The following is a 21,123-nucleotide window of genomic DNA, read 5'->3' on the forward strand; positions in this document are numbered from 1 at the left end:
TCAGGGGACCCATTAGAATGTGGATAATACAGAAATATTCTCTTTCCCTAAATTCTAAGTAAGTTATATATAATCTTTATGAGCACTGTTACTTGCATTGTTGGATCCTAAACACCATTACTGCAATTAGCTTTTTCTTAAAAATAAATCAGCGATGTATTGTCATTGTCAAACAACAACTCAACCTTCAGATGTTATTTTCATGTCTTACACCTTAGCTTAAAGTGGAAGGACAGAGAAAAAGTCTGAAGTATTTTTAAGCATTAAAAGGAGTTCCTAAACCTCAGAAAGCAGTTAAGCCATCACCAAGGTCTAAGTGGGAATCAGTGCGTTTTATGACCCCCCATAGGTGTCAAAATGGGGAGCCCCCTCTTCTGGGGAGCTGCTGAGCCATCACCACAAAGCACAGCCATGAGACCCTTATCCAAGGAACTTCCACAGCAGGAAGCAACTCAGAGTGCAAATGAGAAACCCTTCCAAATTTAAAACAGTTTTGAAAGATGACACTGCACATCAGATTATTTCACATGTCTGTAAAACCCATTCAGAGAACAAAGACACTCTCAAAGAAGAGGCACATAGCAATAAAGTTAGTATAAAATTTGGATTTTTTAACTGATCTGCAAGGTCTATTATGAAAGCTGGGGAACGAGCCCAAATAGAGAACAAATGAAAATCATTATGTCTGTCTTAATAGAATGGAAGGATGAAGAATCCCAAGAGATTTTGTGTATATTTGGGAATCCTCAGTAACCGGACTGTTTTAAGGCAGAGGCTGAGGTATCTTCCTACTAAGCACATGCAGTAGTGAGGACAATAGGCAGTGTCTCTTCTAGAATGTTAAGAATCCAGAGACCTAAACAGTTGATTACTGAACCCTGAACGGCTGGTCATTCGTTTGAGTCGGTGGCAATAGAAAGGTGGCAGAGATGTGACTGCCGGCCTCAGCGTTATGCCCGGTGCTGTCTGCCTCCCTCTCCATCTCTAAACAGAGATACAACGAGGAAGAAGCAACCTCAGAAAGCATGTTTCCAATTTCTTGCACCAGCTGCCTCTTTAGACAGAAAGAAACTTCAGCTGAAAGGCCCAAGGAGTGCTCTGTCCCTTTGAAAGAGTTGCCTGTGAGTCACCGGTGGAGTCGGCTTCCACACTCAACTCAGCAAAGAGGAGCAGTTGCAAGGGGGAGGGCCAGGTCTTCCTTCCTCAGGGTAAGCACCTCTGCCCAGTTCAGGAGTGAGAACTGGGGGCCCCTTCACGTTTAGTAGGATTTATTCATGTGTCTTCCTAGCTCCGTGGTAGTTCACAAATATGAATGAAAAGGAAGGCCTCCTGGCATTGCTTCCTGATGGTGGCCAGGCTTGTGCACGCAAGGATGCCCTCTGATTCTCTAGCTCCCAGACCCAGGAAATGGAGAAGCATCAAAACAAGAGGGTTTAGGGGATAGGGGCACGCTGAGCTTCCTAGGGTGGGGAAAGAGGTAAAGGCCAGACACTGCTCCAATTTTCAAATAACGGGACGGTCTGCAAGCTCTAGCCAGAAATCCAGCCAGAGACATAGAATTAAAGAAACTAAACCCAGAATCTCCAGTTGTGTTTACAGCAACAGGATTTAACCCTTTGGGTCCCACTGTCCTTGTATCCTCATGCGCCCTCTTCATCTCTTCTAGAGTGATTCTAAGCTCCCATTAGCCGGTTGGTGTTCTGGGAGGAAGGCTGCGGAATTTATGGTTAGATAATTTCTTACATTACCAGGCAGAAGCCTTATTATCCATTTCAACATGCGTGCTTTATGGGGGTGGGAGTGCGTGTGGTCCTCTGTGTGAAAGTGGCTGATCTGGAAGGTGTGTGTGTGTGTTTGCAGGACCTGGGAGGGGAGTCCTCTCAGACAAGCAGGGCTTTCTGCTGCCCACCTGGTTCCAATTCCCCCGCGCCTGCCTCCAATGCATTAGCTCTTTCCATCCCGGTCTAAACTAGGCAGTTAGAACCACGGTTCCTGGGTTCTTGGAAATTTCAGAGTGATGGAAATGACAGAGAATGTCAGCCAAAGTGTGTGTGTGTGAGCCCCTGAAACAGCTGAGGTGGGAATTAGGGGTCGGTAAGGAGCCAGAAATGGCCCCTGCCCCCTGATCCTGGTTTTCAAAACCCCTTAAAACCACCAGATCCTAAAAGCGTCAGGAGACGAGTCCATTAATCTGAGTCCCCACACTCCCGGCTGCAGATGAAAAAGCAGACGACTGTGTCCAAGGGAGCTGGGACAGGTGACATGCGAGCCGACTTCCCAGTCCCCTCCCGGCCCGCCGTGCCGCAGCCCAGCCGACGGCTGGCGCGCCAGGGACTCCCGCAGACAGCGCCCCCCGCCGCCCTGTCGCCCAGCTCGGGGCCTCCGGGGATGCGGCCCCCGCGCCACTTACCGCGCGTGCAAGCCCGAGAACAGGCAGAGGAGGAGCAGCAGCTTCGGGGCCATGGTGCCGTGGAGCTCGGGGCGCAGGGTCCGGGGCCTCGGCCGGGCGCGGCTTCCTCCGGCGCGGACCTGGTCTCCGCCGGCCCTCTTTGCCCTGGCTTCCTCCGAGGCTGCTGGCAGCGGCGGGCGGGACAGGTGTCTACTCCGGCGCTGGCCGCGCCCCCGCAGGGCGCACACGGGACGCACACGGGACGCCGGGCCACCGCGGCGCGCCGCCCCCACCCGCGCACTAGCGCCGGTCAGCGCAGCCGGGTGGCGGGAGTAATGGGCGCCAGGGACCCCCTGGCGCGGCGCCGCCCACCCCGCCTGGAGCCGCGAGCGGGCGCGGGTGCCCAGCCCGGGGCTGTGTGCGCTGTGCGGTCGCCGCGCTGGGAGGTGGGGGCAGCTGGGCGGCTGTCCCCTGGCAGCGCCTCCGAGGCGGTCCCGGCGGGGAGGAGTTTCCCCAATTACACGCCTGACAACGCGCAGGGCGAGGAAGGCGAGGTTTGAATGGACTCGGAGTTTGAGGCCAGGAAGGGGGCGGAGCTCCGAGGGGGAGGGGAGGCTGGGGATCCCGCAGGGGCCTGAAGAAAGGTCCCCGGGGTTGGCACGTTGAGAGCTAGCCCGCGGTCCGCCTTTCTCCGGCCATTTCTACCCCAGTGCAGGTTTCCTCCAGCGCTCCCTGACCTCCAGTGCCCGCCGTCGCCCAGGGTTGAGACGGTTTGCCGAAAGCAGCCCTTCCATCGCACTCTTCGTGCTAAGTCGGCTGAACTCCTAGGCATTGATAAGATTCTGTGCTTGGAAAGGTGGCTTTCTGCGGGAATATTTGGAAAAAAAGCACCCCAGATTTATGCCTTTCTTACAGAAAAGAGAGACTAACACATAGCAATAAACAGTAGAGGTGGAAAGGCATGTTAAAGGTAGGAGCTAGAAAGATCCTAAGGCAAGAAGTCAAAGATGTTCCGTTTGGTGGAAGCATGAGGTGCGCCTCATTCCATGTATTTTCATATTCCAAAAACCGAAAATGGCATTTACGCTTTCATTTGTCATAATCATTCAGAAAGTCAGTCTTTCACCATGTAAGTATTGCAATCTCAACAGTGTAGTAAATCCACTAGGAATTTTACATTTCTATCACCCCCAAAAAGTTCTTAGAAAATGTTTTATAACTGCTATTCATAGAATTATGTCAGGGTGTGATAACTGTTTCTTTAATATTGTCAAATAGCTTTGTTCGGCCAGGCACAGTGGCCCACGCCAGTAACCCCGGCACTTTGGGGGTCCGAGGCAGGCGGATCACTTGAGCCCAGGAGTTCGAGACCAGCCTAGGCAATGTGCAAAAACCCTGTCTCTACAAAAAATAGTAAAGAATTAGCTGGGCATGGTGGCATGGGCCTGTATTCCTCTGGTGTGTTCCCCCTTGTTTCTGGATAGGCACGAAGTGGAGGGGAGTGCAGTTGTTAATGACAATATTGTTTTTCAACAATGGAGCTGTCATCTCCCCGGCATCACCTTTCTGTCTCTGTGAGGTGCTGAACTCACCCAGCTCCCCCTTTTCCAGGACTCTTTCTGGCATTCTCATCCTCCTCTGCCCAGCACATCCCTCCTACTTAGGTGCACATGCCCTATAAGGTCCCCTCTTTGATGAAGACTCTGATGCTCCTGCATTCTTCCACTTCCAACACCTGCATCACTCCTTTAGGCTTCAGGGGAATATAAGCCTTTATCATACTCTGCCCTAATCTCTAATTTTCTGTACCAAAATCTGAGCATTTTAAAAATCAATTAGACAATGATTTATTGTTCCTTCATTGCTTATGTCATCTCCACATAAGAGACTTGAGTCTCACTCTATCGCCCAGGCTGGAGTGCAGTAGTGTCACCTGGACTCACTGCAATCTCCACCTCCTGGGTTCAAGTGATTCTCGTGCCTCATCCTCCCGAGTAGCTGGGATTGCAGGCACCCACCACCACGCCTGGCTAATTTTTGTATTTTTAGTAGACATGGGGTTTCACCATGTTGGCCAGGCTCTTCTGGAACTCCTGACTTCAAGTGATCTGCTCACCTCGGCCTCCCAAAGTGCTGAGATTACAGACATGAGCCACCACGCCTGAGTGTGCTGCAAGAATGCTGCAAATAGAAACAATTCTTTTGTGCTTCCCTTCTTAACACAGTAATAGGAACATAAGTAAAAATAACCATCCGACATTGATCACATAACAGGGGCCAGGGCCGATAGGAAGGCTTTACATTGATTAACTCATTTTAACTCTCACAACATTACTGCCGTTTCGCATATAGAGAAAAAGCACAGAGAAGTTAAGTCACTTACCCCAAGATCACACAGCTAGTAGGCGAGGACTAGGGGTTAAAAGCCAGGCAGCTGGCTCCAATATTTCATTCCTAATCACTATACCATACTGTCTGCCTGAGTAGGTGCTCAGCTGACATTTGTTGTTGGGCTAGTTGATGAAAGTTTTGGACTCCTTACCATATTATTTATTTTTTGAGCATGAGTTAAAATACTCACAAGTTGTTTATAATAGAAATAGGCTGTTACTTGAGTGATTTTGTAAAATATCAGTAAACAAGAAGTGTCCTGAGATTTGTTTGTTGTTATTATTATTTTTACAATTCAATCAGTGAACAAGAAAATGCAATACTGTTTTTACATCCCTGTGTTCTTTATTCTTTTCCTTTCTTGCATATTTCAACGTGCTATTATGAATGAATGCAAGATGATCCCCTCTGGCCTTTGGAATGCTTTGCTTCATTTATTAGACTGAGTAGGTCAACTTGATACGTCTGAACGTTTTACCTTGGAAAGCCCCTCCCCTCTTCCTGGAACGAGATTTTGTTTTTTAAAGCTAAATGAGCTGAAAGGTTGGGGAAAAATCAAAGCAAGCTTTCTGGGCGTTAAGTGTAAAAGCAAAATGCAAGATTAAGAATCTTCAAAGGAGAATCCACAGGCTTTCATGTCGCTCCCTTGCCCCGGTTGACCTGCGGGGATGCTCTGCGGAGCATGCGCAGTGCGCACTCTCCAAGCCGCCTCAGCCTCTCCATCTTCAGCCCGGGAGAAGCGGGCGGGATTTACACTTTCTCCCCCTAGCTCGCGGGAATAGAAAGGGAAATAAAAAGTAAGTGAAAGTGAGCGCCACCAGAAGACTGGCTCTTAGTCCTAAGAGGTTAGGGTAACGAATCGGTGCTCAAAACCGAAGCGCAGACGTGGCGGTAATGACGGAACAGCTGCAGCCTGGCGCGCTGCTTTGCTCCTGGCTTGGCACTGGGTCCTCGGCTCTGGAGGTTCTGGGGAAGACCTGGGCTGCCCGCGCAGCTGCGGGTTGGACTGCACCTCGGCGGGGGCGGCGGGACCCTAGCAGCATTGCCAGGAAGCGCCTTCCAGATCCCGCGGTGGCGCGCTGCGCCCCGCAGGCCGCGGAGCCACCCCGCTGCCCACGCGCCCTTCGGCGCGCATCCGCTGCTCCGTGGTTGCCCCAGGTTCTGCTTTGAGAAACATCTCTCCCACTCCCAAAACTGTACTTCTGGGTTACATGCTGTTTCGTGGTTTTATATTTTGAAAAAGCGCCTTTCCCTTGTCAATCAAAACAGTACTATCAAGGGATAATGCACACACAACAAAAATGCACCAATCTTAAAAGTATGGCTCAGTGAACTATTTCGCATGTGTATACCATATGTATATGAATAGCATATGTATAGCATCTGGATTATTATATATAACAAATATATAATTATGTAATTCCCAGTGGCTGGGCCATCTTCAAGTCAGTGCCGACATTGGGTAACCAACTATTCAGGCTTTGGCCACAGAAGCCTGGTTTTGCCTAGTCTTGAACCTCGCATAGATGTGGTCATGCAGTATTATCCATTTAGCCTCCGGCTTCTCTCACTCAGTGCAGTGTCTGTGAGATGTACCCTTATTGCTACATTACCAGTCATTCGTTACTTTTTACTGCTATGCATGATAGTTCATTGTGTGAATACCCACACGTTATTTATTTGTTCCTATGCCAATGGATTTTTGGATTTGAAACTTTGAGATGTTATGAATAAAGCTAACATGAATATTCTTGTCTTTTGATGGACATATGTGTTCATTTCTCTTGGTTATCTGACTGAAAATAGAATATCCAGATCACAAGGAAGGCATGCGTTTCATGATAATAAATATTACTACAGAGATTTCTAGAGCAGTTATATTCATCACGCATTGGCCATGTATGAGTTCTGGTGTATACCCTTGATGAAATGTGGCCTTGCCATTATTTTTGTCACCATTCCGATATTTCTTTTTTTTTTTTTCTATTAGACGGAGTCTCGCTCTGTCACCAGGCTGGAGTGCACTGGCGCGATCTCGGCTCACTGCAACCTCTGCCTCCCGGGTTCGAGCAATCCTCCTGCCTCAGCCTCCCGAGTAGCTGGGACTACAGGTGCACATCACCACACCCAGCTAATTTTTTTGTATTTTTAGTAGAGACGGGGTTTCATCATATTGGCCAGGATGGTCTTGATCTCTTGACCTCCGTGATCCACCACCTCGGCCTTCCCAAAGTGCTGGGATTACAGGCATGAGCCACCACGCCCAGCCTGCCATTCTGGTATTTCATTCTGGTTTTGATTTCAGAGAACTTCTTTCAAATTTTTATCAGCCATTGGAATATCTTCTTTTGTGAAGTGTCATTTAAGTCTTTTGCCCATTTTAAAACTAGACTGTTGGCCTTCTTTTTATTTGTAGAAGCTCTTTTGTGTTTTTATATTTTTTGTTTACCATTACATCTATTGCTTTAATAAATACCACCAATATTATACAAATATATGATTTACAATATCCCCATTATAGCAAAGAATAGAGTCATAAAATAAAATGTCTTTTAGGCATTTATTATGCCACGCATGCAAATTATTGTTCTCATTATGACATAAGAATAATACTCTTTTGGTGACAAAAGATATATTGTATTAGCTCAAAGTCCACTGAAGAGCTTCCAGGAAGTTCTAAAGTAAAATCTGGCCATGTTTTCTATACAATAAACAGAACAGCAACAACCTCTGCTATCCCTTAAGCATAAACTATCCCTTTACATAAACTTAAGTAAATGGCTTGTTACAAATAAAAATAAATAACATTTTAGAAACTAGTTAACATCACTGGCCCAAATGTGGTTTTTACTTTCTTGCATATGTCTAAGAAATTTCAATATGAAGTATATATTAAAAATTAACAATAATTTCTAAGGTATACATGAGCCAAGCTGCTCACTCTTACTGTGGAAGCAAAACTTACTTCTGAAAGTAACATACAGAAATAATATGTAAACACATAGAGCTTGAGATAGACTAAGAACATCCTTCTGTGTTCTATGGACCAAAATACAAAGGTCTCCATTACATATATAAATGAACACACTTTCATTAGTTTGGGATATATTGATATTACATGACTGTGTGCATATTTTATGTACACCATAAAACAAATGTTGACAATGTCTTCAGTGACAACATGCATTCTAGCCTCCACTACTGGAAAGGATATAAAACCTTAATAAGAAAACTACTTTGCTTTGCTTTAAAGTTTTTAAGTGAAAAACAAAGCCAACAGTCCTTGTTGCATCATGGACCAAGGTCTAAAATGTTCAGAGTCAACAATCTCTTTGCTCCCCAGTGTAACAAAGCACATAAGCATTCCCTCTCTGTTCACAAAGTCTGATCATCTTCAGTGTTTTGTCTTAAAAACTGCTTTCCAAGTATGACGGACCCATGCTGGTTACATTCTTTCTGTTGCCTATTTACACCTGATGTAGCCATATAGGTTGGCACCTTGTAGCACCACACCCATGATAACCACTGCTAACCACTTTACCCTGAAGAAGAAGAGGCCACTAAAGATAAATATCACCCACAGCACTGGACAGGCATTAAGTCCCAACCAAAAGATTTGATTCAGCCTCTGAGACAATTTTGTCCTCCCGAGAGGATGCCTTTCTGGACTCAAGCACCCAATGGCTCTTTCCATCTTCATCATGTGATTCCAACACCGTAGACCCACCACTAGTCTACCTGTGACATTCGTCACTGCCCTAAAGTCACATGACAAAATAGTTGTCACCATACAAGCAGTAAAGCTGCTGCTGACCAATTTGCAAAGAAGGTAGACCACAATTGCACAATTGAAAGAATAGCTGGAAACGTGAGGCCACTGGATATCTGATTTTTGATTGTTTTGTTTTGTTAGTTGTCTCTTCCACATCCAACACTGAAATGTCTTCAGTGTCATCATTACTGTCCTGATGCAACATGGTAGCCCTGTGCCGGTCCCCCAATATCACATTTAAAAAATTACTATGGCCTTTTATTTTCTTAATATCTATTATTATTAGTTCTCTGAATTTGTTCATTTATTTGTTTATTTATTGCTGTTCTAGGTTGTTTGCATCTCCGTATACATCAGCTTTTAAATTTTCCTCCAATTTTTAAAACTGTTCTCTTGGAAATATTCACAAGTTTACAAATAAATTTGTAAAAATAATACTATAAGTTTCTATAATATTATCTAATCTATAGTACATAGTCTAATTTTTCTAACTGATCCAACAATACCTTCAATAGCATTTTTCCCATATAGCCCAGGAACCCATTCAGGATCACACATTTCACTAGTTATTGTGTCCACTTGGTCTGTTTTTAGTCCAGAACAGGTTGTGGCCGTTCTTGACCTTTCACAACACAGTAGTTTCAGTAGACAAAACTATTTTGTAGAATGTACCTCTGTGTGAGTCTTTCTAATGATCAGATTCAGGTTATGTATTTTGGGAAGAAATATGACATAAGTAATGTTGCTTTTCTTGGTGCGTTATTGTAGGAAACACACGATGTTGGTTTATCTCATTGTGGGTCACACCGATCACTTCGTGCAGCTGGTATCTGCCAGGTTCCTCCACTTTAAAGTTACTTTTCTTTCTAAATGGCTGACTGTTCTTTGGGGAAATTATTTGAAAATGTTTAACTATCTTAGTTTTAACATGCATTGATGATTCTTGCTTGATGCTTGTAAAATGGTGATTTTCTAACTTTACTGTTCCTCTACATTTATTAGTTGGTATTGTATCATAGGAAGCACTCCTCCTCTTTTTCTAGTATTACTTTCTGTAGAGACTCATGGTTTCTTGTTTTATTCAATGCACTTTAATCCATTACTCTCATATTTATTGTTATTCTCAAATCATCCAAGATTTTGACAATAGGAGCCTCTTCAAGCTGACTCCTATATTTAGCATGTCCCCAATATTTATTGTTTAGATTTGTCTCAATTTTTTTATCTTTAAAAAATTTAAAATTTTCCCCAGGTGTATTGAGGTATAAGAAAGAAACAAAATAGTATTCATTGAAGGCATACAAGGGGATGATTCGATATAGGTATACATTGGGAAGTGGTTCCCATATAAACCAGTTAGCAGAGCCTTCACCTCACATAGTTACCTTTCTTTCCCCACTTACTTTCTGGAGCAACAGGATTGCCACTAATATTTTCTTTCTCCCTACCCTTGAATTCAAAATTTCCCCTTGGTTCCTTTTAATAGAGAATGATATTTGGAAAACAAATCTAGTTGCTCTGAAGTATTATTGCTTTGAGACCTTTTAGAGGACAGAATGCATAATGTCGTATATTATGATATAATAATACTATTTCATTACACACTAGAATTAATGAGTATGTACTAATGTCACCCATAAAATCCTTCCTTGTCTTTGAACTTTCCCTATTTGTAACTCCTTCCATAAGATTCCCAATTTTCAACAAAATTAATATATTTTTTAATTTGCTTAACGTGCAATATACACGATATAGTTTCAGAATTACAGTAACCATGCTACAATGAAAAGAAGACCTCTAGGTTGAGTTCAGAATGTGTTTTCAGATGTTTCTGCTCTCCCCCTTTAAGCTAAGAATACAAGATAGTAATCAAAATGCTATGCTCAAAAGTTATTTGATTTACTTTTTTTTCTCCAGTGCAGTTATGCTATTAATTTAAAGTGGTGCTGAGTTCATTTGTTTCTATTTGTATTACACTTTAGGGCTTTTCCTCATTATTATGGATTTAATTCTATTTTTGAATATGTGAAATTTTAACATGATCCCAAAAATCCACACTATACAAAATGAAACAAGACATATCAAGAGAAGTGCCATCCCACCCCATTGTTTCTACTTGTTTCTGCCACACACATACACAGACATCTCCTCTACATAATACATTTCATCAATTTCTGCTTTATTTTTTTCTTTTTCCAAAAATAAACAGAAAAACAACTATTTTCTAATTCTACTTCCTTTCTGACATCAAACATCACATGCTATATAAAACTTTTGCATTCTGATTCTTTAACTTCTTCAGTATTGTACCTTGGAAATACACCAGTTAATGCAGCTCTTACTTATCCTTTTTACATAGCTGCATAGTATTCTATTGCATGTAAATATCATAATGTTTAAATTAATGTACTTTGTTGGGGTGTTTTCATAGTTTCCAATATTTTACTAGTTTCCAATATTTTAATAGTTTCCAATATAATACTGAATCATATAACTTTGTGCATGCCAATTTTTATGCTGTTGAAGGTGTATTTTCAGGGTAAATTTCCAGAAGTAAGATTTCTAGGTCAAAGGGTACATGTGTAATTTTATCATATATTGTCAAATTTCCTTCTCATAGGGAAGTTTTCTCCATTTCTCATTCCTACTATCAATGAAAGAAGACATCTATTTTTCAATAGTCTTGTCAGTAGTGAATTTTCAAATTTGCTAGATTTTACCAAGCTAAGGGGTAAAAAGTGATATCACAACACGGTTCTAATTTGTGTTTTGTCAATTATGAGTATATTGAACATTTAAAAATATTTAAAACCAGCTGGGCATGGTGGCTCATGCCTGTAATCCCAGCACTTTCAGAGGCTGAGGCAGGCGGATCATGAGGTCAGGAGTTCAAGACCAGCCTGGCCAACATGGTAAAACCCCATCTGTACTAAAAATACAAAAATTAGCTGGGCGTGGTGGTGGGCACCTGTAATCCCAGCTACTCAGGAGGCTGAGCCAAGAGAATCATTTGAACCTGGGAGGTAGAGGTTGCAGTGAGCTATGATTGTGCCATTGCACTCCAGCCTGGGCAACAGGGTGAGACTCCGTCTCAAAAAAAAAAAAAAAAAAAAAAAAGAAAGAAAGAAATATTTAGGACCATCTTATATTTTAGCAAATTATCTTTTTTGTCCTTTGCACAATTTTCTATCAAATTTTTTCATGTTTTGTCCTCAAATTTTACATGTTACAGGCATTTTTCTGTGGCATAAGTTGCAAATAATTTCTTCCCATTTATCCGTTGTCTTGATTTTGGTTATACTTTACTGATCATGAAATTTTTACACCTGTTTCTCTAGTCAAATTTATCAATATTTTTTGCATCTGGATTTGGGGAAATAATTAGAACCTTTCCCGATAACTTTCACCCAAGTTATAAAAGGATTTGCTCATGAATTATTCTGGTATCTCTGTGATTTCATCTTCTACACTTACATCTCTGATCCATTTGAATCACAGTCTTAAGTAATATATAAAGTATTGATGTAATTTAAATATTTTCCATCTAACCATCCAGGTCTTCCCATACTACTTATTCAGAAGTTCAACTTTGTCACACTAATTTGAAATACCATAATTATCATATGCTAAGTTTCCATGTATATCTGGATCTATTTTTGTATTTCTTTTCAATAGCTAATTAATGGGTAATCTGCTTGTACCACTGTGTTAATTATAAAGATTTTGTGTGTGTTTTAATATCTGGTTGGGCTAGGGCTAGCTGTTCATCTTATTCAGTATTTTCATGTATTCTTGCATATTTATTCTTCCAAATTAACTTTAATCTCAACATATATAGCTTCAGAAAAAAAATTTTCATATTTTATTGGGGTTCTATTACATGGATAAATTAACTGAGGGAGAATCTGCATCTTTATAATATTGAGTTATCCTACACAATAACAATGATTACATTTTCTATTTGTTCATAAGTACTTCTCATAGGGTTTTCATACTTCTTACTAAGTTCATTTGTGAGAATATTATCTATCTTTTTGATACTATTTTAAATGGTATTTTCTCTTCCAGTGTCCTCTGATTGCTTACTAATCATGAATATAAGCATTTCTATTACTTTATGTAATTTTTATATCCTGCTTGCTTTCTGAATTCTCTTAATATTGTGTTAGTTTTATCACTGGTTCTCCAGTGTTTTCCAGTTTTACTATCATATTATCTGCAAGCAGAAATAGATGTACTTCATCATACCCAATTTTTATGCCCCTAATAAATGTCTTGTGTCCAACTGCAGTGGCTAATGCCTTCTGTAAAAATGATAAAGACAGGAGATAATAGGCACACTCTTCCTATTCCAGATCATCCTGGAAAGGTCTGCTATGGAGGCAGACAGACTGACAGAAGGAGAAAACAGAGGAGATGGCCATACCTTACTATTTTCAGGGTTTTTATAAAAAAATCAAGAATGGGTGTTGAAACTTGTCAGACCCAATGGGGAGCATCAATGGAGAGAAATATTTCTTCTCCACAGTAAATTATATTATTGAATTTCTTTCTATTGAATCATTCTTCTACTCCTAAAACTAAATTTGTAAGTTTTCCTTCATTTTGTATGTTTTGGAAAAATTTATTTGGCATCAGAGTGGCATGATCTTTATATGTTTGGTAGAATTTCCCTGTAAAGGCACCTGGGCCCTTTGTCTCTCTCTCTTTCTCTGTGTGTGTGTGTGTGTGTGTGTGTGTGTGTGTGTGTGTGTGTTGGCGAGTAGAAGTTCCTTGGTAATTTTCTGTTTTTTCCATAGCAAATGGCCTCCTTAAGCATCCTATCTATAATGGGGTCAATTTCAGTAGTAAAATATATTTCCTCAAGAAATTCTCCAATATGTATATGTTCTAAATTTTTTGCATAAAGGTGGGTAAGTCATCTGTTATGACTTTTATTTTTACTGTGTCATTTCTTATTTTATTTATATTCCCCATGTTTTCTTAAATGGTTTGTATATTTCATTTTATTAATCACCAGAGTTTTGATTCATTCATTACATCTCTTGTTTTTATATTCTCTATCTAATCAAATTATGCTTTTATCTTTATTTTATTTACTTTGTGCTTTCTTTTGGTTTATTTCTAGTTTTTGAGTGGGAAGTTAGTTCATTTTCTTATATTTTTTATTGATATTGATATATGCTTAACAATATGAATATTCTTCTAATATGCTTTAAAAGTATCTCATGGGGGGAGGGGGGAGGGATAGCATTGGGAGATATACCTAATGCTAGATGACAAGTTAGTGGGTGCAGTGCACCAGCATGGCACATGTATACATATGTAACTAACCTGCACATTGCGCACATGTACCCTAAAACCTAAAGTATAATAATAATAAATAAATTAAAAAAAAATAAAAAACACTAATTCCTAAAAAATAAATAAATAAATAAAAACCTTAGTTCTTAAAAAAAAGTATCTCATAAACTTTTAAAATCAAGTATTATTCTATTTTTAGTTTATAATTCCACTTTTTAAAAATTGAGAAATAATCATTGGACATATATTTAGGATAAAATGTGATGTTCCATTTGTATACACATTGTAAAAAGGTTGAATCAAGCTCATTAGCCTATCTACTACCTCACCTGCTGATCATGTTTTGTAGTAAGAACATTTAAAAACTATTTTAGCAGTTTTAAAATAGTCAATACGTTATTATTAACTATGGTCACCATGTTGTGTGATAGATCACTAAAACTTTATTTCTCCTGTCCGAAACTTTGCACCCTTTGATGAACATCTCCCCCTTCCCTACCCTCACCCCTACCCTCTGGTAATGGCTGTTCTACTCTCAGCTTCTATGAATTGGTCTCTTTTAGATTCCATATATAAGTGAAAACAGGCAGTATTTGCCTTTCTCCACGTGGCTTACTTTAGTTAACATAATGTCCTTTAGGTTCATTCATGTTGTTGCAAATAACAGTTTCCTTCTTTTAAAGGCTGTGTAGTATCCCACCATGTATATAGGCAACATTTTTCAATCCATTTGTCCGCTAATGGACACTTAGGTTGCATTCATTTTTTGGCTATTGAAATAATGCTGCAGTGAACATGGAAGTGCGGCGAGCTCTTTGACAGACTGATTTCAGTTTCTTTGCATATATACCCAGAAGTAAGATTGCTGGATGATATTGTAATTTATTTTTAGTTTTTTGAGGAGCTTCCATACTGTTTTCCCAAAATAGCTGTACTAAGTAACATTCCTACCCACAGTGTACTAGGGTTCCCTTTTCTCCGCATCCTAACACTTGTTATCTTTTGTCTTTTTGATAATACTCATTCTAACAGGTGTAAATGATATCTTGTTGTTTTAATTTGAATTTCCTTGATAATGAGAGATGTTGAGCATTTTTTTCATATATCTGTTGCTCATTTGTGTGTCTTCTTTTGAGAAATGTCTATTCAAGTCCTTTGTTGATTTTTTAATCAGGTTATTTGTTTTCTTGCTATCGAAGTGTTTGAGTTCCTTATATATTTTCAATATTAACTCCTATAGAAAATATTTGAGGTGGGTGTGGTGGCTGAGGCCTGTAATGCTGGGAAGGCCAAGGTGGGTGAATCACTTGAAGCCAGGAGTTCAAGACCAGCCTGGCCAACATGGTGAAACCCCATCTCTACTAAAAATATAAAAATTAGCCAGGTGTGGTGGCGTGCACCTATAGTCCCAGCAACTTGGGAGGCTGAGGCAGGAGAATCGCTTGAACCAGGGAGGCAGAGCTTGCAGTGAGCCAAGATTATGCCACTGCACTCCAGCCTGGGCGACAGAGCATGTCTCAAAAAAAAAAAAAAAAGAAAGAAAGAAAGAAAGAAAGAAAATATTTTATTTGCAAATATTTTCTCCCAGTCCATGTGTTTTATCTTTACTCTGCTAGTTTTTTCCTTCGCTGTGCAGAGGCTTTTTAGTATGATACAATCCCATTTGTCTATTTTTGCTTTTCATTGCCTGTGCTTTGGGGTCCTATCCAAAAAATTATTGCCCAAACCAATGTCACAGAGCAATTCCCTTAAATTTTCTTGTACTGTATACAATGAAGGCCATATAGGACAAGCCCATAGCTAACATCATACTCAATAGTGAAAAGTTCAAAACTTTTCCTCTAAGTTCATAAATAAGACGCGGATGCTCACTCTTATCACTTCTATTCAGTATGATTCTGGAAGTTCTAGCCATAGCAATTAAGCAAGTAAAGGCATCCAAAAAGTAAAAGAAGAAATAAAATTGTCTTTTTTATTAAAGATTTTCTATGCAGAAAACCCAAAAAACTCCACCAAAAGGTGTTAGAACTGATAAATAAATTCAGTGAAGTTACAGGATACAAAATCAACATAAAAAATCAGTAGCATATCTATACACTAACAACAGACACTATCCTAAAATGATTAATGAAACAATCCCATTTACAATACCATCATAAAATAAAATAAAATACTTAGGAGTAAATTTAATCAAAGAGGTGAATAATCGGTATACTGAAATCTATAAAACATTAATGAAAAAAATTATGAATGACACAAATAAAAGGAAAGATGTCCTATGTCCATGGATTGGAGGAATTAATATTATTTAGATCTCCATACTACCCAAAGCCATCAAAGATTCAATGCAATCCCTATCAGAATTCCTAAAATTAATTATTTTAGGATTTTTTGTAGAAATAGAAAAAAATTCTAAAATTTTTATGGAAACACAGCAGATCCCACAAAACCAAAGCAATCTTGAACAAAAAGAATGAAGCTGGAGGCATCACACTACCTGATTTCAAAATACATTGCAAGACTACAGTAATTTAAGCAGTATGGCACTCACATAAGAACAGATATATAGACCAGTGAATAGAGATAGAGATAGAGAGCCCAGGAAGATACTCACACATGTAGAGTCAATACATTTTCCATGAAGATATCAAGAACACACAATGAGGAAAGGACAGTCTCTGCAATATATTGTGTTGGAAAAACTAGCAGCCACATGTAGAGGAATGAAATTGGGCTCTTATTTCACACTATGTACAAAAATCTACTCAAAAATAGATGAAAGACTTAAACGTAAGATCTGAAACTATAAAACCATTAAAAGAAAATATAGGGGAAAACTTTTGCTACATTAGTCTGAGCAATGATTTCTTGTATCTCACAAATTTTTATGTGTAATTTTAAATTAAATTTGACTTTTAGAAATTTTATGACATTTTAAAATCTTTATTTTCATCCTTTTGTTATTAAATAGAAGAAATTTTAAATTTCTAGTTGGAAGATATTTTTTAAAAAATTGTTTTCATTTGCAATATTATTACTTATGACCAAAGTGTTATTTTATAAAATTTGTATATTATTGGCCTGCATGGTGGCTTATGCCTGTTATCAAGCACTTTGGGAGGCTGAGGTGGGTGGATCGCTTGAGGCCAGGAGTTTGAGACCAGCCTGGGCAATGTAGTAAAACCCTGTCTCTACCAAAATACAAAAACTAGCCAGTTTCATGACCTGGTCTCAAAAAATATACATATATATAATGTCTATATTATGAATGTACCAGTATTTTTAATATTGATATATGGCCCAGCATGTGATTGATTTTGTCGATTTTTCATGTGTACTTGAGAATGATAAATGCTTGAGGTGATGGATGCCCCATTTACTCTTATATGATTACTATGCGCTGAATGCCTGTATCAAAATATTTCATATATCCCATAAATAGATACACACACTATGCCTAATACCAATACAAATGTGAAAGATAAAATAGGAATGGGGTATGGTAGAATTTAAGACTAATTCATTGGAAAATAAAGTGCATGTTTCCTACAATGACCCAATTCAAATTGGTCTAACAGAGGCATTGCAAACTCAAAGGCCTACGGGGTGAGGCAGGCTTCACACTGGAGATGATTAAAGTATGGATTGGATGGGAACTGTATGATGGATTCCTTGCTAAAGGCAGGATGAACACAGGTTCTAATTTGCTCAAGAGCATTTTAATTTATGCCTGTTGTTCTGATGTAATTATTATTGTTATGGTTCTTAAAAGTGTCCTGGTTTGAAAAATAGATTCCTAATTTAATTCCATTGTTTTTTCAGAACATACTTTGTATGATCTCAATCTCTTTAAAATTATTAAGACTTGGTCGGGCACAGTGGCTTATGCCTTTAATCCTAGCACTTTGGGAAGCTGAGGCAGGTGGATTACTTGAGCTCAGGAGTTCAAGACCAGACTGAGCAATATAGTGAGACCCTGTCTCTACAAAAATAAAAATTAAAAAATCAGCTGGGCGTGGTGGTGCATGCCTGTAGTCACTTGAGCCTGGGAGGTCAAGGCTGCAGTAAGCTCTGATTATGCCACTGCACTCCAGCCTGGGTGACAGAGAACAACCCTGACTCAAAAAAAATAAAAATAAAAATAAAATTATTAAGCCATGTATTATTGCATAAAAAATGTTCTATTCTGGAGAATGGCCTTGAAAAGGATATGTATTCTGCTGCTGTTGGGTGCAGTGTTCCTTAGATGTCAGCAGATCAAGTTGGTTGATAGTGTTGTTCTGGCCTTCTACATCCTGGCTGATTCTGCATCTTGTTGTCCTACCAACTATTAAGAGTGGAGAATGAAGTTTCCAACTACTATTGTTGTACTGTATATTTCCCCTTTCAATTCCATCAGTTTTTGCCTCATATATTTTGGGCTCTGTTGTTAGGTACACAGATACATATCTGTTTTTTTATTGTTATATATTCCAGATAAATTAACTGTTCTACCATTATAAAATGTCCTTCTTTGTCTCTAGTAATATTATCTGTATTAAAGTAATTTTTTCTGATATTAGTATAGTCATTCTAGCAGTCTTTCAGTTACTGTCTGCATAGTATATTTTTTCCATCCTTTTACTTTCCACTTATTTGTGTCTTTGAATCTAGAACATACCTCTTATTGAAAGTATATGGTTGTGTCCTTTTTAATTAATCCAGTCTGACATCCTCTGCCTTTTGACTGGACTGTGTAATGCATTTTCATTTAATTCTTGATGTGGTTGAATTTATAACTACTGTTTTGCTCTTTGTTTTCCTTTGTGTTATTTTCTAGTACACTATTTTAATTTCTTTGGATTGTTCACTACCTTTTCTTTTACTTATTTTCTTTGTGGCTGCTCTGGGGATTAAATATGCATCCTACCTTAAAACAATTTAGTGCTGATTATTACTAACTTAATTTCAAAAGTATATAGAAATTTCCTTCCAATATCATGACTTGTCCTTCTCCAAGGTGATACTATTGTTATACAAATTACGCTTATAAACTCAACAATATAGCTTCATAATTATTGTTTCATACAATTGTCTTTTAAATTGGTCGAAAGAAGAAAAGAGTAAAAACTTTATTTACATTTTATATTTACCCATGTAATTTCCTTTATGGTGATCTTCCTCTCCTTGTGTGAGTTCAAGTTAACATTGATTTATCATTCCTATATACCTTAAAAGACTTCCTTTGGTATTTCTTGTAGAGTAGGGCTGCTATAAATGTATTGTCTCCATTTTTATTTACCTGGGCATGTCTTTATTTCACTTGCCATTTTGAAGGGTAATTTTTCTCAATATAGAAGTTTTGGTTGATGGTGGGGGGGTTCCCTGCTTTGTTTCGGCACTTTGAATATGTTGTCTCACTGCCTTCTGGCCTCCATGGTTTTTTATGAGAACTCGGCTGTTATTCTTATTGAGGATCCTTGTATATGATGAGTCTCTTCTCTCTTGCTTTCAAGATTCTCCCTCTGTCTTTGGCTTTCAACAGAATAATTATGTTGTATCCAGGTGTGTATCTCTTTAAGCTCACTATACTAAGACTTAGCTGAGCCTCTTGGAAGTATAAATTAATGTTTTTAATAAATTATGGGACATTCAACAATTATTTCTTATTATTATATATTATATTATTTCTTCTTATTATTATTAAATAGCTGATTTAAAGTCTATTTACTAAATCCAACTTCTGGGCACCCTGAGGGCCAGTATCTTTTGATGGTTTTGTTTCTTGTACACAGGCTACACATCCCAATTTCTTTGCATGCCTCCTAATATAATAAACTGGAAACACTAGCCATATACTTTAATACCATTGAAATCTGATCATCCCTTTCTCCCACTATTTATTGTTGTTGTATTTTGTTATTGTTGGGGTTAGGCTTTGTTTATTTCCTGGACCAGTATGCTAGTGTTTGCATTCCCTATACTGAAGTCTCTGTCTGTTTTCATTTTTAGTCCTGGATTTATAGGGGTCACCCATATGTCAGCATAGCTTAGGGCAGCCAATGATCGGTCTTTAATTTTCTTGAATGCTTTATGGTAATACGTTTTTCACCCTTTGCCGTGAGGATCTATGTGTAGTTTGGAGCACGCTTTCAAAGTTCAGGCAGATTAAGTCTTCCTTGTCTTTCACTTTTTGCTTTCATGGGACATCAAGGTCAGCCAGGGATGAGTAAGCAACTAAGACTCTCTCTGTTCTTTCTTGACTGTTCATACGACCCTGCACATACACACAGGCTTTCAGATCCTCAGAAATATGTCTGAGATTTTTATAGTCCACTGTGAACTAGATCTGATTCCTCAGATCTTCCTTTTACATGTTTGGCTGGTTTCTTTCTTCCCTTAGCTAGCATCACTGCCTTGAAGGCTTCAGTGTTCACCTTCCTCAAGTGCTGCTGATCATCATTATCATCAACAATGCTTTGGGAATAAAACTTTCCCATGGAGCTCCAAGTCAGGTCAAATAGTGGCAAAACTCTAGGGATGGGGCATTTTGTAGAGTTCCAAATTAAATCATCCCCCTCTGGTGGCAACAAGGCTTCTGGTCTTTATGGTACCATGCCAAGGAGCTGATAGGGATATAGGCAAATCTCTAAGTTAAAATGGCATAGACCTCACTGTTCTTATTGAAGTTCAGTACTGTTTCTTCAGTAAACACTTTTAATTTGTTGTATGCCTTTGGTTTTATTTCCAGAGTTCTGAAATGTCTGCTTTTATATAATCTTGCTAGTGTTTTCATTGCTTTTTGTGGAGAGAGGATTTGCTGAGGACCTCAATCCACCACTATGCAAGTCTCACATCTGGATGATAAATTTACGTGGTCACCCGACCTAAAGGAGCAGCCTGTCACTCAAACTCAGACAATTGTCACCATGTGGGATCGTGTTCCTACTGTTGTTAGGTCAACTATGGATAGGTTTACACCAATCTTTGAAATTCTTATTTTATAAATTCTTAAGAAAGGATTTCCTTTGGGTGGAATATTACTACCAATTTGCAATCCCTACCTGAAGGAGTTTCATCAAATCCAGTCCACCCACTTATCAGGATTCATTTCTTCAGTCAGTTCACATCCACCTAGCTCCTGCTACAGGCCTGGAATAATGCTGGCTGGTAGGGAGAAAATGATAGCATCATGAAGAATGTAGAATAAATTGGATTTAAATGAGCATATTGGATCAATTAGAGCTCACTTCAAATTTTTCCTTCTGAGGTCTTACATTGCAAAATA

The 21,123-nt window shown here is 39.2% G+C and overlaps 1 protein-coding gene and 1 pseudogene across 2 annotated transcripts in view; both read right to left on the reverse strand.

Moving 5' to 3' along the window:
• Window positions 1-2,818, reverse strand: part of GABRG3 (gamma-aminobutyric acid type A receptor subunit gamma3) — a 578,311-nt gene extending 575,493 nt beyond the window's left edge. Inside the window, exon 1 of one of the 2 annotated variants that reach the window (XM_024232594.2) lies at window positions 2,411-2,818. In XM_024232594.2, the coding sequence (XP_024088362.1) occupies window positions 2,411-2,463 (53 nt within the window). In that variant the 5' untranslated portion in view covers window positions 2,464-2,818. The remainder of the gene's footprint in view (window positions 1-2,410) is intronic. The other variant, XM_054531348.1, reaches the window with a different exon arrangement.
• A 5,425-nt stretch (window positions 2,819-8,243) lies between these two features.
• On the reverse strand, window positions 8,244-8,757 carry LOC100441969 (Golgi apparatus membrane protein TVP23 homolog B-like; annotated as a pseudogene).
• Between the last annotated feature and the right edge of the window lie 12,366 nt (window positions 8,758-21,123).

This window comes from Pongo abelii, chromosome 16, assembly GCF_028885655.2.
Source record: "Pongo abelii isolate AG06213 chromosome 16, NHGRI_mPonAbe1-v2.0_pri, whole genome shotgun sequence".
Taxonomy (NCBI): Eukaryota; Metazoa; Chordata; class Mammalia; order Primates; family Hominidae; genus Pongo; species Pongo abelii.